Source organism: Rhinolophus hipposideros (assembly GCF_964194185.1).
Source record: "Rhinolophus hipposideros genome assembly, chromosome: 6".
NCBI lineage: Eukaryota > Metazoa > Chordata > Mammalia > Chiroptera > Rhinolophidae > Rhinolophus > Rhinolophus hipposideros.
Genome location: NC_138052.1, coordinates 71,102,092 through 71,119,858, shown reverse-complemented (window position 1 = coordinate 71,119,858; position 17,767 = coordinate 71,102,092). Strand labels below are relative to the sequence as shown.

Below are 17,767 nucleotides of genomic sequence, written 5' to 3'. Positions count from 1 at the left end.
GTTTGAGTAGATATTGCCAAATTACCCTCCCCAAAATAACTGCACCAATTGTATCTGCTACCCGTAGTTTGAGGGTGCCTATTTCCTCATACTAACCCCCAATTCTGCGTATTTTCCAAATTTTTGCCAATCTAATGATTAAAAATTGATGTCACATTGTTTTACTTGGCGTTCCTTTAATTATGACTTGGGCTTAAATGCTTTTAATATGTTAGTTTGTTATTTTTCTTGACCTGTGAAATGCATATTTATGTTCTGTGTCCATTTTTCTTACTGAACTGTGTGTTTTTTTCCTAGTGATTTGCAAGTTTTTTAAATTGAGGAAACTGCACTGTTTTACACCTTGCACATTTTCAGTTAATCATTGACTTTATTTTTAATTTAAATATAATTCATATACCATAAAATTCAACCCTTTGAAGTATACAATTCAGTGATTTTTTTTTTTTTAGTTTAGTCACAATATTGTGCAGTCACTGCCACTACCTAATCTAATTACCTACTACAATCTAATTCCAGGACATTTTCATTACACCAAAAAGAAACTTCCCTTTCTTTCCCCCCAGCCCCTGGTCACCATGCATTTTCCTTTCTTTCTCTATGGCTTTGTCTATTCTAAACAGTTCATAGTAATGAAATCATACAATATGTGGCCGTTTATGTCTGGCTTCTTTTACTTAGCATGTTTTCTAGGTTCATTCATGTGGTAATGTGAATTTCTTTCTTTGTATGACTGAATAATATTCCATTATATTGATAGACATTTTATTTATACATTCATCAGTTTAGAGACATTTGGTTTATTTGTACTTTTTTGGCTATGAATACTACTATGAACATTTGTTTATAAGTCTTTGTGTGAACATATGTTTTAGTTCTTTTGGGTATGTCAATATATATATATATATATATATATATGTCAATATATATATATGTCAATAAGTATATATATATACTTAGGAGTAGAATTGCTGGGTCATATGGTAATTCAATGCTTAGCTTCTTGAGGAACTGTCATACTGTTTTCCAGAGTGAATGTATCATTTTACGTTCCCACCAGCAGTGTATGATAGTTCTAGTTTTTCCACATCCTCCCCAACACTTATTTTTCATCTTTTTAATTATAGCTATCTTAGTGGGAGTGAAGAGTGGTATATCATTGTGCTATTGAGTTGTTTTTGCTGTATAGTTTAGTTTTTTTATACAGTCAACTATAATACATTGATTATCGAGAACACACATGCAAGCACGTATAGTATATTTTTTCAAAGTTAAATATGCTCTAGTTTTACACAGTTTATAAGAAAAACTGTATTCTCCAGCTCCCCCTCCCCCTTCCTACCATTTCTCCTTTCCCAGGTGTAATACTTTTAACCAGTGGTTCTCAACCAGGGCAATTCTCGCCCCCCACACCCCCGGAGCATTTGTCAATGTCTGGAGACTTGTTTGATTATCATAATTGGATTGGAGGGAGGTGATGCTACAGGTATCTCTTATGTCGAGGTCAGGGATGCTGCCCGACATTTTTCAATACCTTGGCTTGCCCACCACAACAAACGCTGATCTAACCTAAAATGCCAGTACTGCTGAGGTTGAAAAATCTTGCTTTTAAATGACTCTAAATATTTATCTCCATCTCTTTGAGTAACTTGCTGCTGCTTAATTTTTCTGTTTGGGGCATTATTTAGTACTATGGATCTATGAAAGATAATGATTTAGCTCATTACCTTTCTCATTTTCCTATCCTTTCAATGTAGTTCTGTTGTAACTGGGGGGAATTTATTCTTCAGGTTTCTCGTTATTTTGAATGACCATGGTTTATTCAGAGTTAATCAGTGCTGAACTTTGTGATTAACTGATTACTTTTCCTGTCCTTCATAGCTCTTTGTTTTCCTTGGAATTTATAATTGGGTTTTTTTCTTTGTTTATTATGGGCTTTGTAATCGGACCCCTGCAAATTCTCTATCAGTTACCTAAATCTCCTTCCAAGTCTTCATTCACATCAATTATTCTCTCAGTTTTATATTCCTGAAAAAGGGGCTCCCAGAGCCTTTTGACTTACTTCAGTCTGGATTATGTTGCCCTCTTTGCCTGGTGTACACCTATTATCTTGGGAATTTCCCCTCAGTCTTATCCTGGGAATTCCCTTGGTCTTTTTCCTATATGGTTCTCCTGTTTCCTGTACCCTATTATTCTCATTCTTTGTTCCTAGTATTCTGAAATTCCACTGGGATATTTCTTGGTATGGGTTTATTTTCTCCATTGTGCTGAGCACTACACAGACCCTTTTGATTTGGAAGCTCATGTCCTTCAAGCTGAGAAATTTTCTTTAGTAATTTTTGTTAATTTGGTCTCTCCATGTTATCTGGTCTTTTATTATATGTCTTCTGGAGCTTTTATTATTTGGATGTTGAAACTCCTGGAATGGTCCTCTCTTCTCTCCTGTTTGCCGTATCTTTTTCCTTTTGCTTTATTTTATGTGGTATGTCCTCAATTTCATCCACCACTTCTTTTTTGAGTTTTTAATTTCTGTGCTCATGTTTTGTATCTAAAAGCTTTTCTTTTTTTATGAATGGTCTGTTAAAAGAGACCCGTTTTTTTGTTTTTGTTTTTAACTTTTATTTATTTTAAGTGTGTTTTTCCAGCACCCATCAGCTCCAAGTCAAGTAGTTGTTTCAGTCTAGTTGTGGAGAGTGCCGCTCACAGTGGCCTATGTGGGGATCGAACCGGCAACCTTGTTGTTAAGAGCACCGAACTCTAACCAACTGAGCTAACCGACCACCCCAGAGACCCCCTTTTTTTTTAAAGAAGCATCTCATATTTTTTTAGAATATTAATGATAATTTGCTTTATTCAGAGTTATACTTTTTCTTTGTATACTCTGTTTCCTCCAAATTCCACTCCCCCCACCCATTTATTTATTTTACTCTTTTTTTCATGTTAGTAGTGTTCCTCAGATGTCTGGTAATTCTTTATTTCCCCTTATATTTAAGAATAGGGTAATAAAAATGAGAGCTCTGGCCATACTAGTAGGGCTAGTTGACCATGAACTTCACAACTTCTCATTGGGCCATTCACTTGGGGAGTTTCCTAATAAGCCATATCTTTAAATCTTTCCCCTTAGGGTGGTCAAATTCCATAGAGAAAACTTTTCTAGTCTGTTAACTAGAGGGCTGGCTGCTACCGTGTTTCCCTGAAAATAAGACCTAACCAGAAAATAAGACCTAACCAGAAAATAAGCCCTAGCATGATTTTTCAGGAGGACATCCCCTAAACATAATGCGTCTTTTGGAGCAAAACTTTATATAAGACCCGGTCTTATTTTTGGGGAAACACGGTAGCTTTCCAGTGGCCAAGTGAGGATGAAAGCTTATGGTCTCAATTTCCAGTAAAGTATGTTTCACATAATCTTCCTCTTCACAGTATTGTATCTTTCCCTTCCAACCCCTTGCCCCAAACCACAGTAATGACTGGTGGTTCCTAGGTAGAAATTTCTCTTTTATCCTTTCATAAAAGCAATCTTCAATTTTAGAAAATAAATCTTCAGTAAACCTAGCAACATAGAGAAGGAGAAGGGAATCTGAAGATATAATTGCTTCTGAGTCAGACTTTCAACTCAGTTTTTAGCTTTTCATTTTGAGATAATTTCAGACTTGCAAAAATGGTCCAAAGAGTTTCCATATACTCTTCACCACCCTATGGGAAGCTTTTTAAAAGAGCAAATTCCCTGGGTCCTACGCCCAAAGCTTTTAATTGGGTCAGTCTAGGTTGAGACACAGGAATATATTTTTCCAAAAGGTCCTTAAATAACTGTAATGTGCATCTAAGTTTAAGAGCCAATTTTTTAGACACTTAGAGCTACACAGATAAGGGAACATTTTTTATTTTTTTTTTGGTTGTTGAGAGCCCACTGGCCCATGTGGGAATCGAACCGGCAGCCTTCGGAGTTAGGAGCATGGAGTTCTAACCGTCTGAGCCACCGGGCCAGCCCCGGGAACATTTTCTTTAGCTTGGAGAATTAAGAATAGCTTTATGTCTAAGGTAAAAATTTGAGCCAGGACTTGAAAGTTTAGCAGGAGTTTCCCAAGTGAAAAGGTATGTTTTAGTAAGAAAAAGCAGCATGCATAAAAGCAATTAATTATGAAAGGTTGTAGCATCTTCACGGAGTGGTAAGAAGATTGACGTAGTGTGGTGTGTGTGGTAGGCAGTGGAGGGGAGGGGAAGGTTGGAGATGTAGGTTGAGGGTGGATTTTAAAGGACCTTATATATCATGAGTTTGGATTTTATCATGCAGTCAATAGGAACAGTGCACTCATGTAAATAGGGGAGTCGTCTGTTCATGCATGATGGTTTCTTTTTTTGAGGAAGAACATATAGATGGAAACAGAGATATGACCTTTAAAAAATAAAATGGAAACAGGGATCTCATTGAGGAGGATACTACAGTAATCTGATTGAGAAATCATGAAAATCAATATTAAAGCTTTGTTGTTACAACCATACAAGGAAGAAATCATCCTTTCCCTTTGTTTTTGTTTTTTACTAGGTTTGAAGTACTGAGTTTTCTCATGTTGTGTTACAATTCTGCTATTGTGTATATGCCTGCTTCATCTTACCAGTCTCTTTGTCAGATGGGCTCCAGGTGAGAATAATAATCATCATTAATCTTCATAATTATTTGTTTGACAAATATATATTGAGCATATTCTCTGTAGTAGATACTGTTCTGATTTCTGGTGCTAGAGTAGTAAATAAAACTCATGGGGCTTACATTCCTGTAGGAATCCTTATCATCTTTCATGCTTCATGACTTCCTGAAAATATTTCAGCATTAAAAAAGTGTTTTCTAGATGAGTATCAAGTTAAGCCAAAATGTCTTAAGTTTAAGGTAGTTTAGTGATAAACCTAATCACTGCCCTGATGCCAGTTTTTATAAACCATTTTGAGAGCTTTGAATAAATAGTCCTAAATATGAAGAAAGTCTTAAGGAATGTGAACTTTTTCCTTTATATATTTCACAAAGGACTGTCTCTGTTTTGGATAAGAAAATTAGCAATAGTACCAATTATCTAAATGTCTCATTTTTACTTGTATGTCCTAATCTTTACTAAATCAGAATTTCTAATGATTTGGACAGACCTGGGCTGAAATTTAAACATCTGCTATAGAAAGAAAATTTAAGTAATGTAAATATAAATCAGTTTGGAGACAGAGGACATTTAGAGTTACAGAATTTCAATAATAGAAGAAACCCTGAGTTTATCCTGTCCAACTGATTTTTACTTGAGGAAACTGAGCTGCTCAAAAGGGTTAAAAAAGCTTTATTGGTTTTCTGTTGCCATAAACTTAGCAGTTTAAAATAGCACACATTATTTCACAGTGTCTGTGGATCAGGAGTCTGGGCATGACTTAGCTGGGTTCATTGCTTAGGGTCTTACAAAGCTTCAGTTAAGATGTCGTCTGGAGTTGCAGTTTTATCTGAGGCTCGATTGAGGAATTAAACACTTTGGATGGCAGAATGCAGTTTCTGTAGTTTTAAGACTAAGGGCTTTGATTTCTTGTTGGCTGTCTGCTAATAAGGACCTCCCAATATAGGCAACCAACCTACAACATGGCAGCTTACTTTTTCAAAGTAGAGGAGTAAGAGAGTCCAGGAAGACTTGCACTACATTCTTAAATGACATAATCAGGTACACGTAATCATGGAAATCCCATCATGTTTGCCATATTTTATTGGTTAAAAGCAAATCACAGGTCCTACCCACATTGAAGAAGAGGGAATGACACAGGATATGAATACCAGGAAGGAGGGTCATAGAGGGCACAGCCTGCAAGGGTCTGTTTATCACAAATGCTTTGCCCAAGTTCTTGCTGTTTCGTTATTGGGAAGAGAGTGTGTGGTCCTGTTTATAACAAAACTCAATTTTGCTAGTTGGGGGAAGGCCAATCCAAGTTAACGGTAAGTTTGATTTTATAGAATATCTCAAAATAAGTATATTATTTACACTGGCCTGTAATAACATGATTAATGACTAACAAAGTTCTTGTCTAGCCTAGATACTGTTCTCAAGAGAATACACTGTTTAAGTACTTACCACCTATCTACAGATAAATTTATTTATAAGTGACTATTTCTGGTTTATTAAAACCAATCTGAATCTCTAATTGACAACATTATTATAGCATTTAAAGTTTATTATAGCATAATAAAGTTTTTTAAAACAAAAGGATGGCAGAGTTTAATGGTCCTCAAACTCACGTATCCCCTAAATAATTTTGAAAAACTACGAACCCCTTGCACATTTTTAACATTTAAAATTTTTTATTCTGTCTTAAATAGTAGCAAATGATATAATTTCTAGTATGTAAATATTGACATAAAAACAAATAGTGGTTGGATCAATATTTTAAATGTATGTGATATAAATACCACGGTGATCTGATACCCACCATCATCCATTTGAGGAATAAATGAACAATTTCTTCTTTAATAATCTGATTATTTTTCTTCTTGAAATTGAATTTCCATTATATTTCACCCACATAGTTTACCCTAATTTAATGCTATTTCATGCTTGTCTTTTATTGATCACCTAATTATATATCTCTGCTGCAAATACATACACACACATACACACACACACAGACACACACACACACACGTACTGAAATTTTAAAAAATTTCCTGAGACGATGATGTAGTAAAAACTAAAAATTTTCTTCTGGACTCACCATTACAAATATTTTAATAATTTATTAATATAAGTACATTACAACTTTCACATAATCTTTTTAATTATTAAGCATACTTTTTCTGGAAGCATCTCTTAAGGAAATGGAAGGTAGAGGATTGTTTATGCGTACTTTGATTAAAAATGGCCTAACAAAATTCAGTATTTTGAAATGTCCCTTTATTTGCGTTGAGATTTCTATATTTCCTTCTAATTCTTCCTTATACAATTTGGGATACATGAAAGTTGATGCATTTCTTTTGTGAGGAGGGAGAAGGATGATTTTGCAAGATTCAGTTATTTGAGAAAGGTAGTTTTTGTTGATATGGTCCACTAGAATGTATGTTTGATGAGATTTTATTTTTGTTTGCTTTTTCTTTTTGTTCACAACTGTATGCCTAGACCCAGGACGGTAACTGACACACAGCAGGCACTCAGTGAATGTTTGAGGAATAAATAATTGAAGAAATGAATTTATGAAAGCAAAAATATTTGATTCAATGAAACAGGAAATCACTCATGATAAATACTGTATTTTCCTAGGGTTTGTGTGAGTGGGTTTCCACGGCAACATGAAAAACACTGGAAAGAACTCTGTGGTCGAATTGTATTGGATCCCGAATTTATGGTGCAACTTCTCACAGGAGTTTATTATGCCATGTAAGTAGGTAGACTATGAAATTGGGTGAATTCTTTCTAATGTTTGGAAACTTAATATTTCTCTTTTTTTCCTTGTCACTTGCACAACACTGAATCTTTTGTCCCATGATGGACCCATTATCTCGTTTTTCTAATATGAACTCCTCTTAGTACTTTTTTAATGAATACACTTCTAAGTTGAAAGCAATATAACTATTGAAGACAATTTTTATTGACCTATTATATTAGTTTTAGGTGTACAACATCATGATTAGTTATATTGTGTATTGTGAAATGATTATCACAATAAGTTTAATTGACATCCATCACCACACATAATTACAACTGGAAGTTTGTATCTTTTGTCCCCCTTCACCCAACCTCTACCTCTGGCAAATACCAATCTATTCTCTGTATCTATGAGTTTGAGGGTTTTTTTGTTTTTTGTTTTAGATTCTACGTATCAGTGAGATCATACAATATTTGTGTTTCTTGGTCTACTTTATTTCTTTTAGCATAATGCCCTTGAGGTCCTTCCACGTTGTCACAAATGGCAGGATTTCCCTTTTTTTATGGCTGAATAATATTTGTGTGTGTGTGTGCATACACGTGTATGTACATATACAACACAGCAGTTTCTTTATCCATTTGTCTGTCCATGGACACCTAGGTTAAGTTGTTTCCATGTCTTGGCTATTGTAAATAATGCTGTAATGAACATCGGGTGCAGATATCTTCGTGAGATAATTATTTTGTTTCCTTCGGATATATAGACATTGAATTGCTGGATCATATGATAGTTCTACTTTTAATTTTTTGAGGAACCTCCATACTGTTTTCTATAGTGGCTGCACCAATTTAAATTCCCACTAATGGTGCAGAGGGGGTTCTTTTTTCTCCACATTCTCATTAATACTTGTTACTGCTTTTCTTTTTGATAATAGCCTTTCTAACAGCTGTGAAGTGATATCTAATTGTAGTTCTGGTTTGCATTTCCCTGATGATTAGTAATGCGGAGCACCTTTTCATGTACCTGTTGGCCATTTGAATGTCTTTGGGGAAAAGTCTACATATTTAGATCCTTTGCCCTTTTTTAATTGGATTATTTGGAGTTTTTTTGTATTGAATGTTATGAGTTCTTTATATGTTTTAGATGTTAACCTTTTATCAAATACATGATTTGCAAATATTTTCTCCCATTTCATAAGTTACCTTTCATTTTGTTGATGGTGTCCTTTGCTGTGCAGAAGCATTTTAGTTTGATGCAATCCCGCTTGTTTATTTTTGCTTTCGTTTCAGTTGCTTTTGGTGTCAAATCCAAAAAATCATTGCCAAAACTAACATCAAAGGAGCTTACCACCTATGTTTTCTTCTAGGAGTTGTATGGTTTCAGTTCTCACCTTCAAGTCTTCAATCCATTTTAAATTGATTTTTGTGTGTGGCATCAGATAGTGATCCCGTTTCATTCTTTTGCGTCTGGCTGTTCAGTTTTCCCAAAACCATTTACTGAAGAGATTATCCTTTCCCTAGTGTATATTCTTGGCTCCTTTATTGTAAATTAATTGACTATATATGCGTGAGTTTATTTCTGGGTTCTGTATTCTGTTCCATTGATCTATGTGTGTTTTCATGCCAGTACCACACTGTTTTGATTACCATAGCTTCGTAATATACTTTGAAATCAGGAAGCATGATGCCTTCAGCTTTGTTCTTTTTTGAGATTGCTATGGCTATCCAGGGTCTTTTGTGTTTCCATACAAATTTTTAGAATTATTTATTCTATTACTGTGAAAAATGCCATCAGAAATTAGATAGGGATTACATTGAATCTATACATTGCTTTGTGTGGACATTTTAAAAATATTAATTCTTCCAATTCATGAGCACAGAATATTTTTACACTTATTTATATTCTTCAGTTTCTTTCATCAATATATAAAAACTAAGTGTACAGCGTACAGGTCTTTTGCCTCCTTGGTTAAATTTATTCCTAGGTTTTTTGTTTTTTTGTTTTTGTTTTCTTGATGTAATTGTAAAGGGGACTGTTTTCTTAATTTCTCTTTTGGACAGTTTTGTTAGTGCATAAAATGTAACTGATTTTAGTATATTGATTTTTGTATCCTGCAACTTTACTGAATCCATTTATTAATTCTAACACCTTTTTGGTGGACTCTTGAGGGTTTTCTATATGTAATATGTAATTTGCAAATAGAGACAGTTTTACTTCTTTCTTTCAGATTTGGTTGCCTTTTACTTCTTTTTTGTTTTTGCCTTTTTGCTCTGACAAGGACTTCCAATACGATGTTGAATAAAAGTGGCAAAAGTGGGCATCCTTGTCTTGTTCCTGATCTTAGAGGAAAAGCTTTCAGTTTTTCACTATTGAGTATGCTGTTAGCTGTGGGCTTGTCATATATATGGCCTTTGTTATGTTGAGGTACATCCCCTCTATACCTACTTTGTTGAGAGCTTTTATCATGAATGGATGTTGAATTTTGTCGAATGCTTATTTTGCATCCATTGAGATAATATGATTTTTATCCCTCATTTTGTTAATACAGTATATCACATTGAATGAATTGCAGATGTTTAACCATCCTTGCATCCCAGGGATAAATCCCACTTGATCATGCTATATAATATTTTTAATATACTGTTGAATTAGGTTTGCTAAAATTGTTTTTGAGGAATTTCGCATCTATGTTCATCAGATATAGTGGCCTGTAATTTTCTTTTCTTGCAGTCTTGCCTGGTTTTGGTATCAGGGTAATGCTGGCCTCATGAGTTTGGAAGTACTCCCTCTTCTTCTATTTTTTGGAAGAGTTTGAAAAGGATTGATGCTAATTTTTAAAAAAATGTTTGGTAGAATTCACCCATGAAGCCGTCTGGTCCTGGACTTTTGTTTTTTGGGAAGTTTTTGATTGCTGATTCAATCTCCTTACTAGTAATCAGTCAGTTCAGAGTTTCTGTTTCTTCATGATTTAATCTTGGTAGGTTGTATGTTTCTAGGAATTTATTTATTTTTTCTAGGTTGTCCAATATGTTGGTGTATAATTGTTCATAGTCCTTTTAGTACTTTTAAAATAGCCAAAAATTAGAGTGTAGAAATTGTCAGGGTTTCTTTATCAAAAACTGTTTCTATATATAGTTTATAATCCAGGTTTTCATCAATACATTAAATAGATTACCCTAAATATCAACACATGATAAAAACCAATTTATATGAAGAGATACCTGTAAACTGTTTTAAATGTTAATATCTTGTAACCAAATTAGGATGGGTTAGAAATGACTTGTGTAAAAATTGATTTGAAAATCTTGTTTCAAAACCAAAATAGTAGGACTTCGAACAATAAAAAGGTTATTGTTAGATATTAGAAATATTTGCTAAAGCTAGTGAACAATCTGCTTCTCCTTAGGTATAATGGGCAGTGGGACCTTGGTCAGGAAGTCCTTGATGACATCATTTATAGAGCTCAGCTAGAACTCTTTTCTCAACCACTATTGGTAAGTGACAATGTTTACTTTTTATTAAACATACTTGTGCCTGTAAAGGGCACTAGTGAGTAAAAAACTTTAATATGTAATATATGAGGCAATCCAAATTGTTGAGGGAAAAAGGTTTATTCCACAACAACAGTTAGTAAACTGTAGGAGAGAAAACAAAATAAAATTCAAATAAATTAGAAAATTAAATGTTTTGAAGGCCTTTAAGAAAAGAGAGAAGAAAAGTTTGTATTTACTCAAATTTATAGAGAAGGAAGAACTTTCTAAGCTTAAGTGATGGGACAAGTCAGTAAAAAAGGTTGATGATTTTGTTTTGACGACATAAAAACCTAAATTTTAAACCATCATTTCTTTTTAAAAAAAATTAATATGCAGTGCACAACCTGAGAAAAATATTCTCAACAATCATGACACGAAAGCCAATTAATATTTTGTTTATATAAAAAGATTTTATGCTCTTTTAAAATAAATATGTCTCCAAAAGGTAAACAATCAATTTCAAAACAAATGTAGACATCCAATAGTGAAGTAAAGAAGGCATTCTTTATGTTACTAATAGTAGTATAACACAACTCTGAACATCCCTTTGCAGAAGCCATTTGGTAATGTATGTTTGTTTTGTTTAACCCAGTATCCCAGGTCTAGCAACATATCCCAGAAAACTACTTTAAATTAAAAAAAAAAATATGTTGTAAGCACATTAGAGTTATTTATTTATTTTTTAAATTTGTTTTTTATTGGGGAATGTTGGGGAACAGTGTTTTTCCACGGTGCAGCTCAACTCCAAGTCCAGTCGCCGTTTTCAGTCTTAGTTGCAATGGGTGCAGCCCACCATCCCATGCAGGAATTGAACCGGCAACTCTGTTGTTAACAGCTCGAATTCTAACCAACTGAACTATCATGTTATTTTTAATTGCAAAAGAATCAAAACAGTTTAAATGTTCCACAGCAGAGAATGATGAAGTTATATGATATTTACTTTATGAAATTATGTATTTGAAAATTTATATTAAAATAAGATGCTAACTTGTGTTAAGTGGTAAAGCATTATGCAACTGTTTTTTTTTTTAATTCTAGGCAGGACAGAGGAAATATACAAAATGCTAATAGTTGTCTAGGTGATTCAACTGTAGATGATTTTTTATTTCTTTGCAATTTCCTGTGTTTTCTAAGCTCTTTGTAGTATTTTTATAATGGTATTTTAAAAATATTTATGTATTTTTACTTGCAGCATTTTAAGAGTACAATTTTTAAAGCCTTTTTTTCATATCTTATATTTTAAGCTAAATTGAAATCTATTAAGATAGCATTTACAATAATTCTTTAATATTTGAATTTCCATTTTTTTCTAGTATCATCATCCCTAATTTTACTCTAAGGTTTACATTAAAACAAATGGCTAACAAGATTAAAAAATTACATCACCATCATAATACCTTGCATTTATGAGACTCTTTATATTTAAAGATTTTATTGGGGAAGGGGAATAGGACTTTATTGGGGAACAGTGTGTACTTCCAGGATTTTTTCCAAGTCAAGTTGTCCTTTCAATCTTAGTTGTGGAGGGCGCAGCTCAGCTCCAGGTCCAGTTGCCATTGTTAGTTGCAGGGAGTTGCACCATCCCTTGCGGGAGTCGGGAGTCGAGGAGTCAAACCAGCAACGCAGTGGTTGAGAGCCCGCACTCCAACCAACTGAGCCATTCAGAAGCTCAGCTGTAGCTCAGCTCAAGGTGCCGTGTTCAATCTTAGTTGCGGAGGACAGAGCCCACCGTCCCTTGTGGGAGTCGAGGAATCGAACCAGCAACCTTGTGGTTGAGAGCCCACTGACCAATGTGGGAATGGAACCGGCAGCCTTCAGCGTTAAGAGCACGGAACTCCAACCGCCTGAGCCACCAGGCTGGCCCCAGAGACTCTTTAAATTCATACTTTTGTCTTTGTAACAGTTTTATGAATTACGTACAGGGGCATTTCCAAGGCAATATAGGTAAAGAGATTAGTAATCTCTAGTCCTGGACTAGTTCTATATTATTAGGGGTCTCTAAGAGACCCAATAAATAATACTCCTTTTCTCTATTCAAATCTAGAGCCAGCTGATAAATAGATAAAATAGTTAGGAAATATAGAAGCAAGATGTAAGGCTTGCAGTGAAATAATGGGTCTAGTCAGGCAGGTTGAGAAAAGTGAGTGCTTTTGCGCTCCTGGACGAGGTTCCCCAGTCCAGGGCCAGCGAAGTCGTGCCCAAGGTAGAGGGTGGGAGGTATATATGTGATTTTGGGGGAGGGGTTTGGCTGAGTGAGTTGGCAGATGAGCAGGCCCCTCTAGCAGCAGATCGAGCGGCTGTGTCCCGAGTTGCTTATTGCTCCAGCGGTCTGCTGCCTTTTCTGGGAAATGCCAGGGGCCCCAGTCTCTGTCAGGCAAGGAGAGGTCTAATTTAGCAAAGGGGAATGATTTGTCTCCTGGAGAGGGGTTTAATTTGGCAGAGGGGTATGACTTGGCTCCCGGCCGCTTTGACCATGCCGGCAGCTGACCTAACACAAGCATCGTCTTTACTACTGATAAAAGATAAATTGAAAGACTCAACTCCCCACCCCTCAGTCTAGACCAGGGGTGTCCAAACTTTTTTCAACGTTTTTTACCAAGGGCCATATGCAGTAAAATACACAAACAGCCGGGCCACTCACTCGAGGTGAAATACGTATTGCCTCACCTGGTTTATTTAAGTAAACTAAATATATTTTTGGAATTTGCTCCGGGCCAGTTAAAAATGGATTACGGACTGCAGTTGGTCCACAGGCCGCAGTTTGGACACCCCTGGTCTAGACCTTGGTGGAGAGAATGTTTGAGTTGGTAGAACAGGCACACTGAACCCAGGTTGCTACATTCCACTTGTTCTTGTCCAAGTGGAGAGGGAGGAGAAAGACAATCCTTTATGTCAAGATCTTTGCCAGATTAGCACTACCCAGTTAAGAAACGTACTAGTGAATGGCAGTTACTCTCTAACCAGATATTTTACTCTCCTCCATGGAGAGCAGACAGTGATGGGACAAAATACCAGACATGTTTGGGGAAAATCTCTTAGGGAAACAAAGGAGTGGAAAAAAGGCTAATTTTTTTTATTAGAGATTAAATTTTGCAAGTTATTTATTATCTGAAGAATGAAAAACTTACTCCACTTTTTCTTCTGTTAGGGTTCAAAGTTAAACAATCTTTCCTTCTTTGGAATGCTTTTTCTCTTTGAAAATCAACAACTCCAAGGAATTGGGGTGACTCACATTTTTAAAAATAAATTCTCGTTTAAAAAAGCCTACCTAGAAGAAGAGAGAACAATGGAGATACAAACATTTCTGCCACATGGTACTTTTATGCTACAAGTCTTAAATACACATTCAAAAAATTATGGAAACATGAAGTGTAAAATAAGTATATTGAGTGTAAATATGTATAGACTTATATTATCATTTTAGGTTGCCAATGCCATGAAAAACTCATTACCATTTGATGCTCCTGATTCTTCACAAGAAGGCCAGAAAGTTCTTAAAGTGGAAGTCACTCCTACAGTGCCGAGGATTTCTCGGACTGCGATTACAACAGCTTCCATCCGTCGCCACAGATGGAGGCGAGAAGGTGAGTACACCGTATAACCTACTCATGGATTCAAGTAAATTTATCACTGTTTTAATAAGCTATATTAATACATGATATTATAGTAGTCTATATAATTAAAATTGTTTAGTTTATAAAGGTAGCACTAGAAATGTGGTTTAAATGCCTAAATTTATTTTAATATAAATTTTTTAAAACTGAAGTAGAAAGATGTTATTTAGAATGCTCTATGCATGATAACAGAAGATAAGATCAACTTAATTTTTGTCTCTTTTTTGAGCTAGTGATAACAATAGGAAAGAAGTTTCTTTAAGCGTGTTACTTTACGGGGGAAAAAGGTGCCTGTATGAGCATTGTGGGAGAAAATTATATAATTAGCCAAACTAATGGTATAATAATATAGGCTATCCATAAAAAAATTGATTACAGTTTTCAGATTTTTGTCTTTTCTTTTCTTTTTTCAGTAAGTGCTGAATCCAGCAGTATTTCGTAGGCATATGGTACTTGAATGGTCAAGCTGTCTTGCCTAAAAGATATTAATTGCAATTTTAATGATCCCTATTTTTCTGTCCTATTCATTTGCAAACCTCCCATTGTTCATCTGCTGCCTTATGTGTGTGTATGCTGTGCACACACATGTAACTATTAAATAGTATTTATGTTTATATCATATTCATATATACATTCTCTTATCTGCCTGGGTCAGAATGCTCAGAAAAGAATAGAGCAGCACAAAAGCACTAAAATCTTATATGTTGAATCCCAGATGGCTTTGACTTCTCAAACGAGGCTGACTCGAGTATTCCTGGCTCCCCGATCCAACACGGCTCCACTGACCTAGGGATCAAACGTGTGCAAGAGGGGGAGGTGCTGGTGCGCAGGACCCCTGAGCACGGCTCACCGGAGCCCAACTCAGCAGCAGCCACAACAGAGGGTAGGACAGAGATGAGGAGACAGAAGTCAGTGAGGCAGTTGCTGGAGAAGGATCCCGGTTCTCTGTCCCCAAGCAGAACAACTTGCCATTCTAGTTTGTTTCCACTACGCCAGAATGTGTTAGCTCCTCCTTACAAAGCACAACCCCCTATTTCCTAGTGCCAGGTCAAGTACAATCTTTAGTTACCATTTGTGCTGGCCTGGAGTCTGCATTGCTGTGTAATCAAAGAACAGCTTGGCATGGCTACTAACGACAGAGGCCTGTCTCCAACAGGTCTGCAAATGCTTGGAGTTGTTTTCATTACTGAGCATGTTTATTCTAACATTAGGAAAGGAAAAATGCACCCAATGGACATGAGCCTTATTAGTCACTATGAATTGATTTAATTCCTATAATAATTTATTCTTTAAAAATACGTGAGGAGAGTTTTAAAGCATTCATATATTATCTTTGAGAAATTGGACTAAAGTGGAGTCAGAGATTTATCTCTAATCCCAGGGTGGTCAATTAAGAGTTTATGTCTTTGACAGAGTAAACGGGTATTGATTGGATTTTTATAATCTGTGGGTCAAGTTGCCTGGGTCTAACTAATAAACTATTGACATCTTTCCTCTTTAAATATACTATCCTGGTGCATACTACATTTTATCATTTATTATAAATAATGATTGTCTTATATAGCTCCCAAACAGAATTGAAATGTATTATTTAGAGGTCAGGTATCCTAGTAGATCATCGTTTCTGCAATGTAGGTATATCAAAATGAGAATTCTCCCCTTCCCACCCCCCCAAACTTCCATTGCTCTCCACCCCACCCCACCCCACTACCACCACCGCTATCTATAAAAGAACACTTCTCTCTGGTAGGAAAGTGTTTATTTGTTGCTTTACATGTGATGCCATAGGAGTTGGCTTTGTGAAAGGGGACTGTAGCCTAATTGTTTTTTCGTTAGTGAATGTATTGCTACTGTGAAAATTTTACACTAATTTGTGAAATAAAGCAAGTAGTTTTAAAATAGGTTACATATTTTTACTTATTTCAAAGACCAAACATTCATGAAAGCAGTTATCTTCCACCTTAAGGAAGTCTCTTGCTCTTTGGTGCATTAAAAATTTGAGCATGCTCAGTAAGAATCTAAATCTACCCTCTATTCCCTTGCCTATTTGCCCAGGTTGACCTTACTTCATTTAACAGTGTTGCATGTGCATGATCTAGGTGACCCAAAGAGTTGGTGCTGTTTTACAGAGGTCCTGTGAAAGATACAGCCTTCCCTTTCCTTTTTTTTCTGTATCTCTTTGTTATCCATGGGAGTCAGTTTTCTCTTGTACAAAGGCATAAAAATAAGTATATGACTAGGTATTGAACCCAGACTTGACCTAAATTGAACAACATCCTATTTTTCAACATTCCAGATGACTAAATGAGCCATTTTATTGTGTATCTACGACCTTTGTTAGAATGTTGGAGTATTTGTGCTAAATGTAGTAGTACTATGTCAACACCTAATGAAATTCTAGAAAGTGTGGGATAAGGTTGAAACATTTCTTCCATTTTATCAAAAGCCATACACTTTGAAAAAGGAACCAAAATAGTTCCCTTTAAATATCTAATTAAATAGTAAAATATTCTATTTTAACATATCACTGGTAGAAAATTGCAGTTTGTGAGGGTGGGGTATAGCTACAACGAAAGAGGGATGAGTTCCTTCAGTGTGTTTGACATTTTTCAAAAATTATTTTGCCTTTTAATCTAGATTAATTATAGCATTAAATCAGTATTAGTAGAAGCTAAATTTATAAGAAAAGGCAGACATGAATGAAAAGTTCACTAAATATCCTTTTTGGTTGTCTCTTTTTGGGTCATGAATAGTATTGTTAACCACCCAGGGAAAAACTAGAAAGGAAAAACGTTGTGAGACACAATTGCCTTTTTTATTTCTTGAAGTTTTTTAAACAGAAGGAAGGAAATTATTAAAACCTATGTAGAGTTTTGTTAATTCTAGTCTGCTGGAGCTTTTGAATAAACATTGATAATTGACCTTTAAAAAAAGAAAACATGTTTTTTAGTATGGTGGTTTTAAATAGTTTTACAATTAATATTGTATTTATTATATGTTGAAATTGAAGGGAATACATCACCTACCTTTATCCTGATTGTCAAGTAACATTTTATTTGTGATTTTTAAAGCTGGATTTAAAATTGTTAAACTGAGGGTGCCTGTAATTAAAGTACAGTCCATTTCCACTATATTGAAAAAGCGTTTCTTAGTATATAAAATATCAGTAGATTCTCTTGCATGGTGACTTTTATATTATCATCATTTCTTCTATGACCATATTGCTTGGGCATCAGATCT

At 35.1% G+C, this 17,767-nt stretch overlaps 1 protein-coding gene across 8 annotated transcripts in view; it reads left to right on the top strand.

Annotated features, from left to right (window-relative positions):
• Window positions 1-17,767, top strand: part of HYCC2 (hyccin PI4KA lipid kinase complex subunit 2) — a 68,930-nt gene that overhangs the window by 46,045 nt on the left and 5,118 nt on the right. For 4 of the 8 annotated variants that reach the window (XM_081051886.1, XM_081051887.1, XM_081051888.1 and 1 more), the window contains 5 exons: window positions 4,547-4,642; window positions 7,275-7,391; window positions 10,787-10,874; window positions 14,338-14,497; window positions 15,243-15,410. In XM_081051886.1, the coding sequence (XP_080908012.1) occupies window positions 4,547-4,642; window positions 7,275-7,391; window positions 10,787-10,874; window positions 14,338-14,497; window positions 15,243-15,410 (629 nt within the window). The remainder of the gene's footprint in view (window positions 1-4,546; window positions 4,643-7,274; window positions 7,392-10,786; window positions 10,875-14,337; window positions 14,498-15,242; window positions 15,411-17,767) is intronic. The other 4 variants (XM_081051890.1, XM_081051891.1, XM_081051892.1 and 1 more) reach the window with 1 other exon arrangement.